Source organism: Ursus americanus, chromosome 8, assembly GCF_024610735.1.
Source record: "Ursus americanus isolate L20-20 chromosome 8, mUrsAme1.1.p, whole genome shotgun sequence".
Taxonomy (NCBI): domain Eukaryota; kingdom Metazoa; phylum Chordata; class Mammalia; order Carnivora; family Ursidae; genus Ursus; species Ursus americanus.
This window is the reverse complement of record NC_142134.1, coordinates 24,787,486-24,810,044: the sequence shown is the minus strand read 5'-3', so window position 1 is coordinate 24,810,044 and position 22,559 is coordinate 24,787,486. Positions and strand designations below refer to the sequence as shown.

General features: G+C 39.9%; 1 protein-coding gene across 7 annotated transcripts in view; it reads right to left on the bottom strand.

Annotated features, from left to right (window-relative positions):
- Positions 1-22,559, bottom strand: part of CCDC158 (coiled-coil domain containing 158) — an 88,370-nt gene that overhangs the window by 28,973 nt on the left and 36,838 nt on the right. For 6 of the 7 annotated variants that reach the window (XM_045789970.2, XM_045790007.2, XM_045790016.2 and 3 more), the window contains 7 exons: positions 21,890-22,372; positions 18,816-19,005; positions 16,718-16,870; positions 16,332-16,444; positions 14,124-14,282; positions 13,079-13,171; positions 12,123-12,248 (listed from right to left, as the gene is read on the bottom strand). In XM_045789970.2, the coding sequence (XP_045645926.1) occupies positions 12,123-12,248; positions 13,079-13,171; positions 14,124-14,282; positions 16,332-16,444; positions 16,718-16,870; positions 18,816-19,005; positions 21,890-22,372 (1,317 nt within the window). The remainder of the gene's footprint in view (positions 1-12,122; positions 12,249-13,078; positions 13,172-14,123; positions 14,283-16,331; positions 16,445-16,717; positions 16,871-18,815; positions 19,006-21,889; positions 22,373-22,559) is intronic. The other variant, XM_045789987.2, reaches the window with a different exon arrangement.

Below are 22,559 nucleotides of genomic sequence, written 5' to 3'. Positions count from 1 at the left end.
TAGCTATTAATTCATGACAAGACATGGAATTTTGCAAGCATATTACTAAGTGAAAGAAGCCAATCTGAAAAGACTACATCTTAAATGATTCCTATTATATGACATTCTGGAAAAGGCAAAACTATGGAGACAGTAAAAAGATCACTGGTTGCCAGGGGTGCAGAGGAAAGGTGCAATGATTAGGTGAAAAACAGGCACTTTTAGGATGGTAAACTACTCTTTATGATACTGTAATGGTGGATACACGTGATTACACATTTGTTAAAACCCACAGAATGTATAACACAAGGGGTAAACTCCAATGTAAGCTATAGACTTTAGTTCATAATAATGTACCAATAGTGGCTCATCCTTTGTAATAAATGTTCCACAGTAATGAAAGATGTTAATAGTAGGGAAACTGTAGTGTGGGGGCAAAGGGAGTCTATGGAAGCTCTCTACAGCTTCTGCTCAATTTTTTGGTAAGTTTAAAACTACTTTAGAAATATCAAGTCTGGGGCGCCTGGGTGGCACAGCGGTTAAGCGTCTGCCTTCGGCTCAGGGCGTGATCCTGACGTTATGGGATCGAGCCCCACATCAGGCTCCTCTGCTATGAGCCTGCTTCTTCCTCTCCCACTCCTCCTGCTTGCGTTCCCTCTCTCGCTGGCTGGCTCTATCTCTGTCAAATAAATAAATAAAATCTTAAAAAAAAAAAAAAAAGAAATATCAAATCTATTCATTTAAAAAGAAAAAAAGAGATGTGGGCTTTGAAAGCAAAAACAACAAAAAGTCATGTCAATTCATACATTTATCAGCAGGGTATGATACAAAAGTGGCTATTATGCCACATCCTTCCCATTACCACTTTACCATTTTATATGCAAAATTGGTAGTTTGTTTTTGCTTCTATATGCAGTTATAGTTACTTGTTTACAAATGAATTTGCACATTTTTTTCATGTTTATTGGATACTGGCATTTCTTATTTGTGAATTTTGTATCTACAAAATTTGTATCTTCAGTATACTTTTCTTTTAGAGTATATATTATTTTCATCCAGTTATGTAAAAGCTCTTTATATGAGAGATAGTAGCCTTTTATCTATTCAAAATATTTTCTAGTTTGTGATTTCCTTTTAATTTTGCTTATGGTGGTTGTGATTTTTATAAGTCATAGTCAGTATTAGTTTTATTTAGTCAAAATTATCAATCTTTTAATGTTTGTACATCTTGCTATACTTATATTGATTCATTTTTAATACACTACTATTTAATTCATATGGAAATATTTTGATTTACAGTGTGAGTAAAGTACTTCTTAAAATTAGAAAATACCTGAGAAGTGAAAAACTCTAAAACATTGTTTGTGTAGGACTCTTCTCTGGCTGGTAAAGAAATAACTAAACATAACTCCTTCTGAAGTTCCCAGACCCCATCAAAGAATCGTGCTCTCCCGCCCCAACCTTTTGACCCTTAGGATATACATTAAGGCTATTTTTAGAGGATATACATTTTCAGGTTGAAACTTCCACAAGCTCTCTGTTTCAAGGGAAGAATATAAGCTTATACTCTTCAGTTAAACTTAAGGTTTATTTTGTGACTGGATTAGTTTCTACATTTTGACTCTGAAATCATTTTATGTTAGATTTGTGGCCAAATGACTCCTAAATTATATCTCTAATGCACCTCCATCTTCCCCAAATATGGTTCTCTCTAATGGCCTTGAGTCCATCAAAAGCAAACGTATGAGTTATGATGTAAGATAAGTAATGTGTAAGGAGACTATGTGCTTCTCAACTGGTCCTATCTCCATTCTCCAAAGATAGAAGATAAATGGAAAAGCTAAAAATAAGAGCTTGATCTCATTCAGTTTGAATTAGACTATTCTATTTTGAGAATGTCTGACCAAGTCTCTCTCTTATACTTGCATTTCTGTTAGAAGACTGTAATAAAAGTGGAATATAAATATGTTTTACTTAGAATATAAACATATTATTTACACTGTATATTGAGAACGGGTGAGTAGGAAACAAGACAAACATAAAGTGTTGCTAAAAATCTTGTCCACGTTGTGGATACTTTGGTGGCAAAGATCAAGCATAGCTAATACACATTACATATAATACATGTGCATAGATTCTGATACATAAAAAAAATTATATTGTCCTGGAAATATTTTATTTTTATACGCAAAATAGCCTTTATCTGAAGCATTAAAATTCTTATGTCAAGATACCAAGTACATGTGTCTGTTTTTGCACGCATGTGTGCGTATGTATATACGCATGTATGAAATGTAATATTAGTTCAGGCAGATAATCTACTTCATCAACTATTTAAATTTTTGTGTGTAAATAGCATTCAGCAGTGTACTGTAGAGAAGCAGTACAGACTAATGGTTAAGAACACAGGATCCAGACTCAGGCTGCCGTGGGTAAGTCTTGGCATAACTGTGTGTTTGGTATGTGAACTCTGTGTAAGTCACTTAGCTTTTCCAAGCCTCGGTTTCTTCATCTGTAAAATATGTATGGTAACAGCACTTACCTTACATGGGCAGTTGTGAGGAATAAATCAGATAATCTACAGAAGGTGCTTTGAACAGTACTTGGTGTTCAGTAAGTATCAGCTCTCATTAGAATTACTGAATAGGCAGACGAAATTTAACAAGCTAAATGAAGGGGCAATGCAGAACAATGCAAACGGTAATATTCCACTTCTGAACATGCTGCTTCGCATTTATGTCTGCTCTATCTGCAGCCCAACTGAAAGGACACTGAAGGAATTAATAAGGAGAAAGAGGAAAAAAAGAGATAACGTTAGATGAGTAAGGATAACGGGATTTTAGGAGATGGAAAGCAAGTGTATAATTTGTAACTGATGAAGCAGAACAAAGAAAGCTGGAAAGCAGCTGCACAGAAGCAGCCAATAAGAAGAGAGCTGCTCTGCATGAGAGCATTCCAAAAAGCCTCAGGAATTGGAGGCCTCATGTATTTTTGAAGGCCAAGATAGGAGAAAGAGCAGCAAAATGGGAGGATTGCCTAAAAGTCTACGGGAGAAGCTGTTAGAATCCCAGATGCTCTCCCCACATAGTCAGGTAGTCACTCATTCTTTCCTCTAGATGAATTTAGAGGCTTAATTTCTGCATCCTATGCTCCACCAAAAGAAAGAAAGAAACAAAGAAAGGGAATTAAAACTAAAAAACAGAAAAAAAGGTGAAGGGAATCCTGTGGCTTGTGAGAGAAGGCAACCACGTGGCAAGCCTAGAGATTGACCATTCCGGATCAGAGGACTTCAGGCTCCAAAGGGATGTACAGCATAGCAAGAGTAAGGCAAACGGAAAAGATGAGCATTAAGTGAGATTGTGTGGGCAGACAGACACCTGACTCCCCACTTCAGCTCACCTCTCAGAATACTGGCAGGTGAGTTACACCTGTAAGTCAGGAGTAAGAGAATTCCTCTTTAGGAGAAGTCACAGGACCAAGAAAAAAGTCCTACAGGTAATTTTTGGTACCTCAATAAAAAAGCAATACCTAACTATCCACTGGTTGACAAATCCTGTCAATCTTACAAAGACCATTTAAGCAGCTTTTTAGGGCCTCAACCTTAAATATGAATGAAGACCCAATGACCACGAAACATTGAAGGAAAGCCTTTAACATAAATGACAGATACCAAAACAAACAGAAAAATGAATCTGAAAAAACATCAGTGATTCAGGTGACAGGAGAAATTACTGAAAAACTAAAGTTATTATCTTTAAACAGAAATGAGAAAGTATTACATCACAAAAGAACATAAAACTATATAAAGAGAAAAGGGCTCCTGGAAAATTAAAATATACACACACACACACACACACACACACACACACACACACAGACACACAGACACACACACATACATATGATACCAGAAAAAAATTTCAATAGATGCTTAGAAGACAGAGTTGAGGAAATTTCCTTAAAGGTGGGAATAAGAGATGAGGAGATGAACATGCAAGTCAGAATAGGAGTTAACTAGAGAGGTCCAAGAGGTCTAAGAGGTGACTAACAGGAATTCTAAAAAGAGAACTGAGAAAAATGGAGGGAGAAAATGATCAACTAAATGATACAAGAAAACTTCCGAGAACAAAAGAATGCAAAAGCCTCCTAAGTACCTGTACAATGAAAAGAAAAAGACCCCCAGCAAGGACAACTTGAAATGAATCTAGGAGAGATTAAAAAAAACCCTACAAACTTTAAAAGAACAAAAACAAGTCACAGACAAAGGCCGTGGAGTCAAAATGGCACTATAGCAACAAAATTTTGAGCATCAATCACATAAAAGTGAAGAATAATGGTATTTTCAGACATGCAAAGTTTTTTTTTTTTTAAGATTTTATTTATTTATTCGATAGAGATAGAGACAGCCAGCGAGAGAGGGAACACAAGCAGGGGGAGTGGGAGAGGAAGAAGCAGGCTCACAGCGGAAGAGCCTGATGTGGGGCTCGATCCCAGAACGCCGGGATCACGCCCTGAGCTGAAGGCAGACGCTTAACCGCTGTGCCACCCAGGCGCCCCTCAGACATGCAAAGTTTAAAAACACTGAAAGGATGAAATGCACCCTTTCACGGTTAGTCTCTGCATCCTATGCTCCACCACAAGAAAGAAAGAAAGAAAGAAAGAAAGAAAAAGAAAGAAAGAAAGAAAGAAAGAAAGAAAGAAAGAAAGAAAGAGAGAGAAAGAAAGAGAGAAAGAAAGAAAGAAACCAAGAAAGGGAATTAAAACTAAAAAACAGAAAAAAAGGTGAAGGGAATCCTCTGGACAGTGAGAGGAGGTAAATCCGAGAAGGCAACCACATGGCAAGCCTAGAGAGTGACCATCCAGAGCAGAATAGGACCTCTATTCTATACTCTAATATAAAAGAAATTTTACAGTTATTTTTCAGAGACTGTTTGAAGGATAATTAGTTCTAGATATCTAGAAAACAAACCAAAGTAAAACAAGATAATTATTACATATAAGGGCAAAAAAGAAATATAGTCACAGTTCACTGTACAGTTCAGCTAGAGAATATTTACATTGTCCGTAATCTGAACAACGCGACTTAAGCAAATGTATGATATGATTATATAGGCAGGAATATGCAGGGAAAAGAAATACATGTGCACGTATGTGTGGTTAAAAGAGAGGCTTATTTTTATATTACATAGTATAGCTTTATAGTTGATATCTAAAACTGTCTGAGTAAAGACTAACAGTAGAAGAGTTCTTTTTCCAGTAATGGTAGAACAACCCTTCTGCTCAGAAATTCACTAGAAAAGTATACACATAAAATTTTTAAGTCCGCCTGACATTAGAGAGCTATCAACACAGTAAAGTATTATGGGCCAAAGTCTGGAACAAAAGAATCCAGACAAGGGAGGCATTTAACGCCATTTTCTCTAGAAGTATTCATCAATTCTAAAAGAACCGGCTGAAAGGCTGGGAAGACAAGATGAGCTTTTGGCAGAATCGAGATGCCAGAGGGATAAAAACTGGAACTGTTAAGAGGTGGAATATAAAGCAACTGCTAAACCTCAGGCTTCGGGATAAGAGCCTTCTGCTGAATCATCTCAATCCTCCAATGAATTTAGGTGACGTGGGACCGTTAGTGCCTTTACTTCAGCTACCAGCCAGAAGCTAATGTAAATCCTCTGTGAAAGAAAAATAATGTCACCTAGAAACCAAAATTATCCAGTTTTTCATACTCATTGTCCAGAACTCTATTACTTGGAAAGGAAGCTAACAATTAAAAAATGGGCTAAAGACCTTAACAGATACTTCAACCAAAGAAGATATATAGATGTCGAATAAGCATATAAAAAGATGTTCCAGAGCATATGCCATTAGAGAAATGCAAATCAAAATAAGATACTACTATGCTCCTGTTAGAACAGCCAAAATCCAGAACACAGACAACACCAAATACTGGCCGGGATGTGGAGCAGCAGGAGCTCTTGTTGCTAGTGGAAATGAAAATGGTACAGCCACTGAGAAATACAGCTCGGCAGTTTCTCACAAAACTAAACATACTGTTGTCATATGAGCAGCCATCGTGCCCCTTGATACTTACCAAGGAGCTGAGAACACAGGTCCACACAAAAAGCTGCACATGAATGCCTATAGGAGCTTTATCCCTAATTACAAAACCTTGGAAGCAACCAAGCTGCCCTTCAGTAGGTGAATGAACAAGCAAACTGTGGTACATCCAGACTGTGGAATATTACTCAGCATTAAGATAAGCTATCAAACCATGAAAACCATGAAAAGACAGGGAGGAACCTTCAGTGCATATTGCTGAGTGAAAGAAGTCAATCTTAAAAAACTTCTTACTGTATGATTCCAACTATATGACATTCTGGAAAAGGCGAAACTATGGAGATAGTAAAAAGATCGGTGGTTGCCAGTGTGGAAGTGAATGGGAGGGATAAAGGAGAAGAGTATGGGTTTCGAGGGCAGTAAAAATACTTTGTATGATATAACAATGGATATTATGTCATTATACATTTGTCTAAACCCACAAAATACACAACACCATGAGTGAACCTCAACATAAACCACAGACTTGAGTAAGGATGATGTCAATGTAGATCCATCCTTGGCAGAAAACATACCATTCCAGTGAGTGATGTTGATAATGGGGAGGCTGTACACGTGTGGGAGAATCTCTGTACCTTTCTCTCAATTTTGTTGAGAACCTGAAACTACTCTAAAAAAAATCAAGTATTGGGAAAAAAAGAAAGCAAAGAGACTGGACAACATGACTGAAAACAGAGAGAAATAATGGTCACAGGCCCATAGGGGATTCAGACAATGGAGTTATCACAAACCAATTTTAAAAAATTATGTTTTAATAGAAGTACCAGAAAGAAATAATGGGGCAGAAAAAATAATTGAGAAGGTAAGGGATAAAATTTTTCTAAAATTAATGAAAGATATCAATCCAGACATCTACTAAGTTCAGTGAACCTCAAGAAAGATAAACACAAAGACCACACGTAGGCACATCCAGTCAAATTGCTATAAACAAAAACAACGAGAAAGGCCTAAAAGTGATCTGAGAGGGGCGCCCGGTGGCTCAGCTGGTTAAGTGTCTGACTCTTGATTTTGGCTCAGGTCACGATCTCAGGGTTGTGGGATCGAGCCCTGCGTCATGTTCCAAGGTCAGTGTGGAGTCTGCTTGTCCCTTACCCTCTGTTCCTCCCCTTGCTTGCACTCTCTCTCTCTCAAATAAATAAAATCTTTTAAAAAAAATGGTCAGAGAAAAAATTACCTCCAAAAGAGTAACAGGAAGACTTAAAACTGACTTATCAGTAGAAACAATAGAATCCACAATACAATGTTTTACAATGAATTCAATTCATTCAGCCATTAGACAAATATTTATTGGGTATCTCCTATATGCTAGACACTGTTGTAGGTACTTTGGGATGGCATCAATGAACAAAATGAAGAATGTATGTTACTTTTATTATATAAAATTATATAGTTAACATTTTTAAGAGAAGAAATTGTACAAAGTATGCCTGACAGTCTAGGAAATATAATTCATTTTTGCTGTTAGAATTATTTAAAATTTTGATTCAATAGACATGACTGGTACTTTCTTGGTGATGAATGAGATTCTTTATAATCAAGTAGAGCTCATTTTTACACAATTAGACGAATCTCCTAGGCTGGCTTTTGGGTAATAAAAAGTCGTGTAGTTTCAGAGCTGATGTTTCTAGATGACCCTGGAGGTCATCTAGTCCAGACGGTTCATTAGAGATGAAAAGAGCAAGGCACAATATATTTGGCTTCCCAAGGTCACACAAGTAATGAGAGACACACCAATGACTTCTGGCCAAATGTTCTTTGTTGTTGTTTATTTGTTGTTTGGTTTGCGGGGTTATTTTGGGAGGGGGTTTAATTTAATTTTTATCAATGTAACATGTTCATAATTTTAAAGATAACTTTATAACACTTAAAACCAAAAAGCAGCAGTCTCTTGCTCTTTCTCTGCCCACCTCCAAGTTCCAGTCTCCAGAGAAAACCATGTTTAACTTCTAATATTCATGTTATCCTTCTGTTGTTTGATAGAATGTTTTATTATTTTTGTGTGATAGCTTGTTCAGTGCACACATCTGAAGTGTGTGAGAGAAGTCCTTTTCCACTTTCGGTCATTTCGCAGTACATGCCATTCATTCATTCATTCATTCATTCATTCATTCATTCATTCATTTAGATTTTATTTATTTATTTTGACAGAGAGAGACAGCCAGCGAGAGAGGGAACACAAGCAGGGGGAGTGGGAGAGGAAGAAGCAGGCTTCTAGCGGAGAAGCCTGATGTGGGGCTCGATCCCAGAATGCTGGGATCACGCCCTGAGCCGAAGGCAGAGGCTTAAGGACTGTGCCACCCAGGCGCCCCACATGCCTTTCATTTAAATGCACAGGTGGGATAACTGGCAGGTCACTGGTGATCCTCTTGTTATACTGTTAACTAATGAAATTGATTTTTATGTGTTATTTATAGAATAAGTTTCATTTCTTTGGAGTTGGGGCTGAAAACTGGTTGTGGGGCATTTGTGGTTCCATAAATATATATCTTCAGAGGAGACAAAGCCTGAATTTTATATTGCACATATGTTTTCCCCTGAGCTTTAAAGTATAAAAAACTAAAACTAAAATTTTCCAAAGTCTCTAATGTTTTAACTAAAGGGAATAAAAACATGTTATGATTACTAAAATTTTATGATTATAAATAAATTCACATTAATGAAGAAACAATATATAGCAAACCATTTTCATCTTGGTAGAATATTAAATATACCACTATTTGCCTTTGGCATTTGAAGTGATGCTTATTTTAGCCATCTCAGTGTTTGCTTTGTAATCTGGAAATGCTTGTGATGGAAAGCACTGAATATAAGACTATTAAATAATGTACTTTAACAATTATTATTGGGGGGTTGGAAGATGGTGGTGGAGTAGGAGGATTCTAGGCTCACCTCATCGCACAAATACAACTAGATAACTACCAAATCATCCAAAATACCCCAAGAAACTGATCTGAAGACTGGCAGAACAAACTCCACAACTAAAGGTAGAGAAGAGGCCACACTCAAAAAGGTAGAAAATCCAGAGACATGGTTTAGGAGACAAATGGATCCTGGCCACTGCAGGAGGGAGGGAAAGGGTGAAAGACAGACTAACACAAAGGGGAGTGCACAGGGAGAAGGACTCCCCATAGCAATTGGCTTGGAAAGCAAAAGGGGCAGAATTTTGTGACTTCTAGCAACTAGTGGCGCTTAAAGTCTGGAGTTTTAAAGGTCAGTGGGCTTGGCTGGGATAGAGACAGGAAGGCACTGCACTGTTCTTGGAGAGAAGGCAGGCAAACCACCTGTGGACACACAGAACGGAAACAGTGGTCTGAAGAACATCTGAGCCACACAGGGGGGATTTTATTTGCTCATCTTGGAGTGTGTCCCAGAGACAGCGTTCACAGAGAGGACCCTCTGGGGACAAAGGCGCTGGCTGGTGCCATTTCCCTCCCCTCCCCCTCAGCATAAGCACAGGGCCACCTGTGGGAACCAGCTCAGCACCAACGCTTGCCACCCAGCTTGCTTACACTAAGCCCTGTCACCCTCCCCTCCACATTCCAGTGTGGCCTCAATCCCAGTGTGGCCAGCAACCTCCCCCAGAAGACGAGCCCAAAACACTACTCACATAGAGTCTCCCAACTGGGGAGTTTTGTGGAGCTTTGGTTCCAGCAGCAGTGGCAAAGGTCTCACTTCACAAATAGACCAGAGCACACCTCATTAAAATGCACCACATTCAGGCTAGGGACCAAACGCTATCCACAGTAGGGGTAGAGAAACTCTGCAGATGACGGGCCTGAAGGATAAAGTAGCCAAAACAGCAGAGAACACGCAGCAAACACTGAAGATACTCTGGGAAGCACCAGGACCTGGGGGTGTGGGGATACTACAAGGCAGGGCACTACAGGACCTCTTCTTCATAAGGTCATTACCCTCAAGATCATGAGACATAGCTGACCTTCTTAATGTACTGAAATAGGCACAGAGACGCAGACAGAATGAGAAGACACACAAATTTATCCCAAATGAAGAAACACAAATCAACATAATAAAGGCTGTGGATGAAAGACCCAGAACTAACATCATCCTTAATGGGGAAAAACAGTGCTTTTCTTCTATGGTTGAAGACCATACAAAGAAATAGAAAGAAATTCCATGCTCATGATTGGAAGAAAAAATATTGTTAAACTGTCTGTCCTACCCAAAGCGATCTACACATTTAATGCAATCTCTATCAAAATACCAACAGCATTTTTTCACAGAACTAGAACAAACAATCCTAAAATTTGTATGGAACCACAAAAGACCCTGAAGAGCCAAAGCAATCTTGAAAAAGAAAAACTGAAGGCACCATAATTTTGGAGTTCATGTTATATTACAAAGCTGTAGTGATCAAAACGGTATGGTACTGGCACAAAAACAGACACATAGATCAATGGAACAGAACAGAAAACCCAGAAATAAACCCACAACTATATGGTCAATTAATCTTCAACAAAGCAAGAAAGAATATCCAGTGGAAAAAAGACAGTCTCTTCAACTAGTGGTGTTGGGAAAACTGAACATCAACGTACAAAAGAAAGAAACTGGACCACTTTCTTATACCATACGCAAAAACAATTCAAAAGGATTAAAGACCTAAATGGAGAGCTGAAACCATAAAAATCGTCGAAGAGAACACAGGCAATAGCTTCTTTAATATCGGCCAAAGCAACTTTTTTCCTTGATATGTCTCCTGATGCAAGGGAAACAAAAGCAAAAGATAAAACTATTGGGGCTACATCAAAATAAAAAGCTTCTGAACAGTGAAGAAAACAATCAATAAAACGAAAAGGCAACCTACTGAATGGGAGAAGATATTTGCAAATGACATATCTAATAAAGGATTAGTGTCCAAAATATATAAAGAACTTCTACAACTCAACACCCAAAAACCAAATAATCCAATGAAAAAACAGGCAAAGACATGAACAGATATTTCTCCAAAGAAGATATCCAAATGGCCAACAGACCGGCACAAAGATGCCCAACATCACTCATCATCAGGGAAATATAAATCAAAACTACAATGAGATATCACCTCACACCTGTCAGAATGGCTAAAATCAATCAACAACACAAGAAACAACAGGTATTGGTGAGGATATGGAGGAAAAGGAACGCCTGGGCACTGTTGGTGGGAATACAAAGTGCTGAAGCCACTGTGGAAAACAGTATGGAGGTTCTTCAACTGCCTTATGATCCAGCAATTGCGCTACTAGGTATTTACCTAAAGAATACAAGAGCACTAATTCAAAGGGATACACGCACCCTTACGTTTATAGCAGCACTATTTACAATAGCTAAGAAATGGAAGCAGCCCAGATGGCCATCGATTGATGAATGGATAAAGAAGATGTGCTATATATATATATATACATACTGGGATGTTACTCAGCCACAAAAAGAATGAAATTTTGCCATTTGCAATGATATGGCTGGAGCCGGAGTGTATAATGCTAAGTGAAACAGTCAGTCAGAGAAAGACGAATACCTTATCATTTCACTCATATATGTAATTTAAGAAACAAAAAAAAAGAGCAAAGGGAAAAAAGAGACAGACCAAGAAACAGATCTTTAATTATAGAGAACAAACTGATGGTCACCAGAGGGGAGGTGCATGGCAGGGTGGCCTAAAGAGGTGATGGGATTAAGGAGCGCACCTGTTGTAATGGGCACAGGGTGATGTATGGAAGTGCTGAATCACTATATGTACACGTGAAATTAATAGAACACTGTATGTTAACAAAGCAGAATTAAAATGAAAACCTAAAAAAAAACCCCAATTATTGTTAACATTAATCCCACTGGATATTTTATCTGTCTTCCCCAGAGGAAACATCAAATAGTGAAGTAAAGATTTTCATTCATCTGGTCTGTATAAATCTAAAATTTGGTAACTGAAAATGTCATAACTATAGATGTATTTTTCAATGAAATTCTTTTCAATTTAAAATTATTTACATATCAGGTCATTTGCATGGCGGATTCTGAGACTAGCGGCTTACATGAGACAGGAAGCTGGCTGTGGACTGGGACGACGGTACATTAGAATGAGAACGGGCGGCTGAGGACGGCTGTAGAAGGCGCGGCTTCACAGAAGTATTTGAGGTGTATCCAGGACCCTGAAGTTCCTAGAAAGCAAGAGAGATGTGAGCAAAAACAACTGTCGACCTACACCTAGAACTGTGAAGTCAAATGTATTTTGCAAACATAATCTCAGTCTCAGGTGTTGAATGAACATCTACAAAGTCATAAACCAAAGTATCAAGCAAGATGCTTCTAAGTTACTCTTTGAAGACGAAGCTTATGCTTAGGAAGATGGCTTCACGCTGCTAACTGTAAAGAGCATCTGAGATGTGAAAACACTGTGGATGGTACGCTATGAAGCTGGTTTCTAAGTTTTGCCAAAGACGCCATGCTGGTTCTGGCATACTACTAAGAAAGACCCTCTAGAACTGCGGAGTGCTCTAGCCTGTGCGAGGATCTAGTATGAAGGCTTTCCTGAATGTCTGCAACTCTAAAATATACTTGGAACACAGACAGCTATTTCAATGGAAAATGTACCGTTTTCAAAAGAACACGTGTTTCTGTCATGCAGATTAAATCATTTTTGCTATTCTCCAAGCAAGCTAAACATGCTCGCATGTTGGGGCGTTGCACTTGCTTGACCCCCTTCTGTATGGAAAATTCTTCCTCAGGTATCCTCAAGGCACACCTGAAGAAGGTGTTCATCTCTCTTATTATAAACTTAACACAGAGTACGGTGCTTCAATCTGTTATGTTAGGAGAAGGCTGGGTATAGAATGCAGTGCTGTTTATACAGATTTCATAATCGCTAGTATCAGATAACGTTAAAGGACACCTGAATGTATCTACGGCATATGAAGAAAATACATAAGTATATCAAAGAACCGCATTATTTGTTGCTTAAACTATTTATGATGAAAAAAAAAGACCTCACTTTTACATCCAAAGTGTGTTGAAGTTTCAGGCGCACAGATTCTTGCTCCTGACGCTGTATGATATCTTGACATTCTGCAAACTGCAAAGATGCCTACGATCAAGCAACCACATGTGGTTTATCCTCTGTTCTCTATACAGTTTTATTTTATCAATCTATAAATACTGAGTTGCCATCTCTTCAAGGGAACTTCCCCACTCTTAGCACACTAACTTGCATTCATCTATTTACTGTATTCAGTAAACTTAGAACAATTGGAGGCCATGGCTTTATTCTCTGTGTCCCCAGCATCTACAAAGCCTTTAGTATGAGAAGGGCATTCAAGAGAATGAAGAAGCTAAGGGGGAAATGAGAAATAGCTTTAGCAATATAAAAAAATGTACAGAGAAATAACAACTGAAATTCACTGAGTCAATATATCATGTTTTAAAATCAAAGTTGATATAGGAGGGATCACAGGTCATTTTACCTAACGACGCTCCGATTTCTTAAGAATCAAGGACTAGTCTGAGTACATTTTTAGCCTTCCAGAGTTCTCAGGTGACAAGAAAGATTTATTCCTCTATGATAAACGGCAATTACAAACACAGTGTCATTAATGCTTCTCATTCTTTAAGCTGTGTTTTCTGCCTGCATTTTCTGGACCCTAACAAATGTCAGACAGTAGCATTATGCTATCATTCTATGGATATCATGAACAGACTGTACTCTAACTAGTGTTCAAGTCATTCGGTGGCAGTAAGTTACACTGGAGACATTTTTATTTATTCAGTCCACTGAGGACATCAGGAGCATCTTACATCTTATACCTTACTGCCACTGTGACTGTGTTAGCCTGAAAAAGAGAATTTTGTAAAATGTATGCGTTATAACTATGTTTAAAAGCTTAGAAGAGCTTTCTCCATAGGATATGGTTTTTCCTTGTGCTAGGTGATTGTGATATAATAGCGATTTGGTTCCTAACAACATGGAGCTTTTATTCAGAACAAGTCTAGTTAATAGCTATTTAGTTGATAATTACTTTACACATTTAGTTAATAACTACCTTATCAAGAGCAACTTCCATATTAGCAACCTTTTCTTTCAAACGGCGTTCCTGGGATCTCAGGACCTCCAGTTCCCCAGCCATCTTGTTTTTTTCTGTTGCAACGGTACTCAGTTCCTGGCTTAATTTATTCTTCTCTTCTTTTAGAAAATGCTTTTCCTATAATTATAGAGGAAAAAATATCAGAAATAATATGCTGACATAGATGCTCAGACATGATGGAAATATGAAATTTTATATATAAAGACCTGAACTACAGTTTAATTCATATGCCATTTAATTGCTTCTGAGTTGGAGATGGGAGCTATTCGAATTGTTATCACGTACTCTTTTATTTTTATCACTACTGATAATATTACTTCTTTCTAGGCCTATTAAGTCTTAGATAAAACCTACAAAACGTGTAATAACTATATTGCATAAAAAGAGACGGCATTATGGTAAATTGAGATTGAGTAAGCATACACTGAATTTTATTGAAATTTGTTTAAAATGACAAAAGAGATTTAAAGAAGATGCCTTTATTTGGGAGCTTTGTGGGTTTCTATTTTGTTTCAAGGTTGAATATTCATTTCACAAATGCCTACTGCAGACCCTAAAAAGATGGGACACACAGTTCCTGCCCTTGAGGTCCAGTGATAAGAATGAGCTTATTGATATTCTTCTGGAGAGTCTTTGGTATTCAACAAAATTTCATTGAAATTCATTCACATTCCTTTAAAAAATAGCATGGAATAGGGAAACAAAAAGAAATGCATAGTAGTCAAGTTATCTCAACTTACTGAGTCGTATTTCTTTAAATATATGTTTCTTTCTTTGAGAAAATATTTAATGTAAACAAGGTAGACAGTATTGCCACTGTAATAAACCTTTTGGGTGGAAATAATTGTTTTTTCTGATTAGTTAGACAGAAAAGGCTTCAGAAAGAAAGATTAATTTGACAAGTTGTCTCCTTTCTGTTTGAAGGGAAATGTCCGTGGGTTTTGATGAAACCCTTCCTCTGGGCGGGGGCAGGCACCTGTTATGACAGCAGGCAGTGACCTCTTATGCCCTAAGATTCCCCAGGGCAGATGAAGATAGCACTGCTTTAGGTCCCAAATGGGCAAATAATGGAAGAAGAAAAAGAAAAAAACAAAAAACAAATTTAGGATAAGAGAAAAGGAGGGAAGAAAAAAATAGGAAAGAACCCAAACGAGGCAATAACTAAGTCATATCATGAGGGGTCTGCACAAACACGTGCATTTGCACATATTCGGGACTGTCAGCCTCACTCTGAAGAAGGATGTCAGCAGCTCCTTCTGGGTATGGGGAAAGCAATGACTTGAGCTGCACCTGTCTTCTATGCATGCTCTTTACTACCTCACCTTCGTTACAGTCAGTCCTGATGTAACTTCTTTTGAAAATGTTGATTTGTTCCAAAGTGACTGATGTATCAGGGACATCTGAGCACAACACCGATTTCACACTTACTATGCAGTTTCATTTATGAGAAATACTAAGTCAACACAAAACTGCACCCAGCCAAACAGAGCTGCGTAGGAATACACAAAAAGCATACATGCACACTCCTCAAACACCCATCTACCACTGCCTCAGTTTACCTTGTGTTAGGAGTCACATCCACGCACATCCGGTTTGTAGAAAATCCCCCTTCTACTCCCTCATAATACCTGACAAGCCACAACCTTCTGGCGCACACTTCCACAAGCAAACTTCAGGTCTTTTTTCAAGCTAAAGGGCCATATTTACTGTGTTACTTGTGTATTTCTTCACCATTTAAAATGTAACATGTGTCAAACTGGGCTACCATTTTCATTCGGTTCCTATCTTTTGGACGTCACTGATGAAATCCGTTAGTGAGACGCTCCTAATCCCACGGCTCTCAGCACCCCCCAGGGCTTGTACTACACAATATGGCGAGCACAGTGATTTTAAGAACATACATGTCACATTATTTAAGAAAACACAGATCACAGAAAATCACTCTGTCTCTACCAAGAATGTCCTTTTGCCCATTTTCTGCACTTAAAACACTAGCTCTTTCAAGATCCTCCTCAACTGTTCCTTCAGGAGCTTTTCCCTCATTCCCTTGGTCAGAAATAACCTCACGTCTCCATTGTACTTTGTGACTCTGCTGTGGCTTCTCCTGCCTGAGCATATTAAAGAGTGAACAGATTGGCTTCCTCCACTCTGAGGACAAGGACTCACCTTATTTGCATTTGTCATTGCCTCTTCCAAAAATTGTATCTTGCTCTGAAGGGCATCTATTTGACCTCTTTTAGCTGTGATTTGCTTTTGCATCCCCATTGCCACTTTCATAGCTGGGGGGAAAAAAGGAAGTAATCTGCCTTAGTCAAACAGCCACAGGAAAAGATTCAGATACTTGAGGGATTAAATTAAGCACATGGCATTTTCCCTAAAAAACCCTGAGTAGAACGACTGCCATCTAACACCCGTCGTTGGTGCCTATCACTGTGTGTCTCTCCCATCATGTGGCACCCGAAGAGGTGGCAGGCGATGTACCCAAGTTTGTATCTTAATACATCTAGACCAACGGAATGGAACACAGAAGAATAAAACCCAGGGAAGCATACCATGACCATCGGATCCTTCCATTGACTTCAGTGTATTTCTCGTTTGTTCAAGTTCAGATTGTGCCGACTTTAATTGCATTTTCAGTTTATTTGTAGTAGTTTCCATTTCTTCAGTTTTGTTTCGAAAGTTCCTTTTTAAGACTTCATAGTCCTCTGTACCATGTCATAAGAAGAGATGGTTACTTTTGTCTATTCCATTGCATGAAGTGTATTTTATTTGTGATTAATGATTACAGAATTTTAGAGCTGCAAGAGACTTCATTTAGCTACATCATCAGCTGTTATAGAAATTCAATGTCTGGTCACATTTCCCGAGTGGCTCCTCCTCCTGTACCCCCTACTAGTCACTGCTTTCTCCCAGCCAGTGCAATGGGCGCACATCCACTGCATCGCTCTTGGATGGTCATATCTACCACAACAGATCTCACCACCATCCGTACGTAGGTGAACCTCCATGATGCGATAAGTAACCTGAGGTTGCCATGTGTTCTGTCTTTTTATCTCTAGCAATTATTAAAATACTTGGCATGTATTCATCATTCTATACAAGAACACACACCCACACACCTGCTCAACTTCTTTTATATTTATATATGATAGATTTGTACATAAAAGGAACAAACACAGCCAAGACCTCTTTGCTGAGATCTAACTGTCTACCCAGACATTTCCATGTGGATGTCCCAGCACCACGCATACCAACTATCTCACACTGGCTAGATCTCACCCTCCGGCCCTCAAGCCTGCCCCTCCCAATGGTCTCCTTCTCTCAGGTATTGGTGACCGCCGTTCTCCCAATACCACAGACCTAAAACCTGAAGGCCACACATAACTCCTCTAATCACAAAGTACTGTTGTTCAGTAGTCAAAATACTCTTAATTCTTTCTCTCATTCTCACTGCCTCTGCCTTGGTTCAAGTTTTCATAGCTTCCTGGGGCCACAGCAAAATCCTCTTTACCTGGCTGGCCTCTGGCCCTATAGTCTTGCCTTTCACTATTTACTTGCCCAGACACTGTCCTTTCAAAATGTACATCTGATGACAATAATCTCATACTTAATATCTTTTGCTGGCTCCTCATTGTCTGGCTCTGCCTATCTACTCTGCCTCATTTGGCAGCCCTTGTTCCTTTACACTTTTACTCAAACACTTCTGGGGTCACATTGTTATTTCATGCCTTGTGCTTTTGCCTATACTGTTCTCTCTGCCTGGGTCCCTTCCACCTCTTTTTTACCTGCCAAATTCCTTTTCTTCCTTCAAATTTAGCAGAGGAGGTGTGAATGCTATAGGACACTGATTCTCTACACTCTCCTCCGTCTGCACCCAGCACACCATGCCTCATCCACTGTTCTGCGACCCATTCTATAGAGGTCTGGCTCCCAGCTAGCTGGGAACCTCACTATTGTGTTTCTAGGGCCTATCTCAGTATCTGGCCTAGTAAATGCTCAGGAATCCTTGACTCTGTGTGTGTGTTTGTGTGTGTGTGTGTGTGTAGTAAATGATACCTGCAACACACTAACCATGAACTAGAAATGTTTTGTTTTTAAATTTAAGATCTTGATTGATTTTTCAAGAAATCTACACAAGTCTGTCTATGTTGCTTCATTATGAAACCTTTAATCAAGCTATTCGACTTAAAGGACTCGAGGTTTCCACTTCCCTCACCCTTTTCTTGAAAACTCAGTAGAGAGGGGCGCCTGAGTGGCTCTGTCAGTTAAGCATCTGACTCTTGGTTTCAGCTCAGGTCATGATCTTGGGGTTGTGAGACTGAGTCACCTGGTGTGTTCTGCTTCTCTCCCTCTGCCCTTCCCCCCACTCACACACACTGGCTGTCTCTCTCTCTCAAATAAATTAATAAATCTTAAAAAAAAAAACCTCAGTAAAGAATTTCATGGACTCTGAGGGTTGACTAAAATCAACAGTTACTGAGTGCAAGATACGGGAGCTCTGTAAGCAGAAGCAGGATTTCGGGGCAGCATTATTCTCCCCGTGTATGATGTGGGATGAGCGGCCATTTTTTGCAATAGTCCTAGCATCCAAGCTGGACCTCGCTGGCAGCGCTCCGAGTTGTCAGCAGAATTTGAACTGAAGTAACATACCTGTAAGACTGTTCAACTCACTCCTACTAGTTTTCACCTCATTTAATAACTGATCTCTCTCCTGTTTGATGTCCTTCACTGCACGGAGCCGCTCAGAGCCTGCATTCACCAGCTTCACCTTCTCCAGCTCCAGGTCACTCACTCGGGCCTCAAGCTCCCGTATCTTTGCATCTTTCTTATCTTTTAAAATCTAAATATAAGGATAAATACAAAGGACAGAGTAAGAAGAAAAAAAATGTACATGTACTTATAGTGGACACTGTATTAGTATCTTCTCTATATTTAATATCTTTTCACTCTCTCCTAGAATATTAAATTTCTATCTTATTATAAAACCTCAATAGTAAATGGCAAAGCAAAAGGAGTACTTTACCTTTCTTTTAACCTTAGATGTCAATTTCCAGTACCCTTTGCAGTAACTCTTCATTATTCCTATTCCTACTTTTTCACTCCAAAGAGCACCTACTCTGTACTGAGCACCTGCTCTGTGCCAGGCACTATTTTACATGTTGGGACAGAGCAGCAGGGCAGGACTGGGGTGACACAAGTGAGGCCCCAGGTGAGGCCTCCCTGAGCTCAGTCCTAGGTGCCTTACTAACCTTACCCTGCCCCAGTCATGAACAGCAGGAAGCAACAGCACTGTCCCCAGGGTGCTTCCATTCCAGGGAGAGGAGACAGACAACAAATATTTAATAGGTAATAATAAGTGACCAAAACAAAGAATAAAAGCAGGTGGGAGGTGGAGGATGAATGCAGGGGAGGGGCTTTGCATGTAAGACATAAGTTGGTATATAGAAAAGAGCCCAACAGCTATTCTTACTAAAGCCTGCAACAAGCTTGGCCCTTGGCTGGTGTCTGGGAACTTGGATTTGGGAGGGTTCCCACCACTCCAACAGATAAGAGTAGCTCACGGTGCCTAAACCAGTTCTGCAAACAAAATGATTTATGTGGAGCAACTGCCTTCCTTCTGGAAGACAGGACTAGTTGCCAGGCAATGGTGTCGGTGTGACCAGTCCCCAGTAAAAAACCCTGGGGACTGAGTCTCCAATGAGCTTCCCTCACTGGCAACATGTGACACATGCTGTCACAGATTGTTGCTGGGGGAGTTAAGTACATCCTGCATGACTCTGCAGGAGAGGAGTTCTGGAAGCCTGTGCCTAGCTTTCTCCGTGTACCTTTTCTCTTTGGTGATTTTGCTTTACATCATTTCACTGTAATAAATTGCACCCAAGAGCACAACTACATGCTGAGTCCTGTGATTCATCCTAGCAAATGGCTGAAACTGGGGGTGGTCCTGGGGACCCTAACCCTCTCTGTTTGGCAGAAACCTCAAAGAGGGAGGTAAAGGAGCAAGCCATGTGACAGGCTCCGGGACAGCTCTAGGCAGAGGTAAGTGTTCAAGGAACAGCAAGGCCATCAGAATGGCTGGTGGAAACCAGAATATGCTACCCCAAACATGCCTCTTTGGCATAAGGAATATTTTGAGCTGATTATTTCGAGAAATAGCAGGCACAGGAGAAGGTCTGGAAACAGAAGGATACTTATATTTATAAAGGAAGTCTCCATTTATAAGGAGGTCTCTCTCTCTCTGACCAGGAAAGGAAGGATGACTCTAAATTAGGAGAGAATCTTATCAATAGGGAAAGCATGGCTTAAATCTACAAAACAAACCTCATTCCTTTATTCATAATTTTCCTGGTCACCTTCCCATGACTTGCCCCTCCCACATCCTTCTTTCAGCTAAAGATGGTATTTAAGCCTGAATTCTAAGCCACCTCTCTGAGTTACTCATTTCCCTGGGTTTTTCCCTTGTTTATACGAGATTTATTTAAGATTTTATTTATTTGAGAGAGAGAGGCACGAGCAGGGGGAGGGGCAGGGGGAGAAGCAGACTTCCACTGAGCAGGGAGCCAGATGAGAGGGCTCAATCCTGGGATTCCGGGATCATGACCTGAGCTGAGGGCTGATGCTTAACCAACTGAGCCACCCAGGCGCCCCCTTATGAGATATACTTATTAATAAATTTCTTTGCTCTTCTCTTATTGATCTGTCTTGGTTACCGAGAATTTAGAAAGACAGAGGGAGAAGGATTTCTCCTGCTCCACGGTGGAGTGGACTGAGCATGAGGAGGAAGTAGTCAGAGATGAAGTCAGAGAGGGAGCCATGGGCAAGACTGGCCTCAGAGGCAATGTAAGGATGTGAAAGTTCATCCTGAGTGAAGTAAGAAGCCATTGGAGAGTTTTGAACATGGGAGTGATAAAATATAATTTTAAGTTTAAAATACAACTCTAGCTCCTGCATGAAGAAAAAACCATGGTGGGGTGAAGATAGGAGTGCTCTTGCAGTGGTGGCGTTTCCACCAACAGCGTATGGGTATTCCTTTTTAAAAAAAAAGTTTTAAAGTAGGCTCCACGCCCATCATAGAGCCTGATGCAGGGCCTGAACTCACGACCCTGCAATCAAGACCTGAGCTGAAATCTACAGTTGGATGCTTAACTGATTGAGCCACCCAGGCACCCTGAGTGTTCCTTTTTCTCCACATCCTTGCCAACACCTGTTTGAAGACGGGCGTCTTCTCTATGCTATGTGTCCAAGTTCAAGCTGGTGTTGTATGGAAGTGGTGAATCACTATCTTGTACACCTGAAACTAACATGACAAACTATGTTAACTGTTCTTTTGTTTCACAGATATGGAAGCCAAGATTTAGCAAACAATGCAGTGTTTTAGTCACCGAGTGGTGAGAGATGGGATTCGATGATAGGTCTGGCTGGAGAGGGAGAAAATACTTCAACCTGTGGGATAAGAAATGGTTTCATAAGGAAACTGGATTTTCTGATTTTTTTTCTCTTTCGTATCGGTAGTCCTAAACCATTTTGGGGCCACCCATTCCTTTTGGAATCTAATAAAAGTATAGATCCTTTCTCACCAAAACACACAGATGCACAAATAGTTTCAAACAATCTCAGAAGGTCCACAGACTCTCTTCACAGAGCCCCTCTTCAGTGACTTAAGTCAACTTCCTTATGAGGGGAGAGATATTTCCGAAGCTAAATGGCCAAAACCCTCCACAGACCTTGAATTCCTGTAGCTCCAGTCTCCTATCGTTGATCTCCTTCTCCAGCTGAGCCTTTTCGACCTGCATGGCACCAGCAGTTCGTCCATGCTGGCCGACCAGCTGGGTCATGTTCTCAATCTGCTGTCGCAAAATCTCGATCACCTTGTCCTTCTCTGCCATCTGGAGCCTCAGGGCCTCACACTCGGTCTGCACGTTTCTGAGGTGATCGCCCTCTGTTTTCAAGTGCTGCAGCTCCTGCAATTTCAAGTCCACCCGGGAGCGCAGCTTCGTGATCTCTGAATTGGTAGCTTCGATGGCTCTCTCCTTCTCCTGGAGGGAAACGGTCAGGTCCGATACGGTCCTCTCTGAGCTCTCCAGAGTCATCTTCTTGGCGGTCAACTCTTCCACCACTTTGCGGAGCATCTCTTTGGTGGATTCAAGCTGAGCAGTCAAGGAGGACACTTTTTCTAGACTTTCATTCTTTCCCTGAATTGCTGCCATCTGAGTGTTGAAGAAAAGAAACCTTCATGGATTTGGGCAGATAGGTAGAGGCAACCTCAAGAGTTTAACAAGTTAGCTCACAAACATGAAATCATGAATCTGATACTATCTTCTTAGGCTCACTCAAATCGTTTTGCTGTCAGAACTCTGTACAGACCACAGACCAACTTAAGTTAATTAGGCCAAG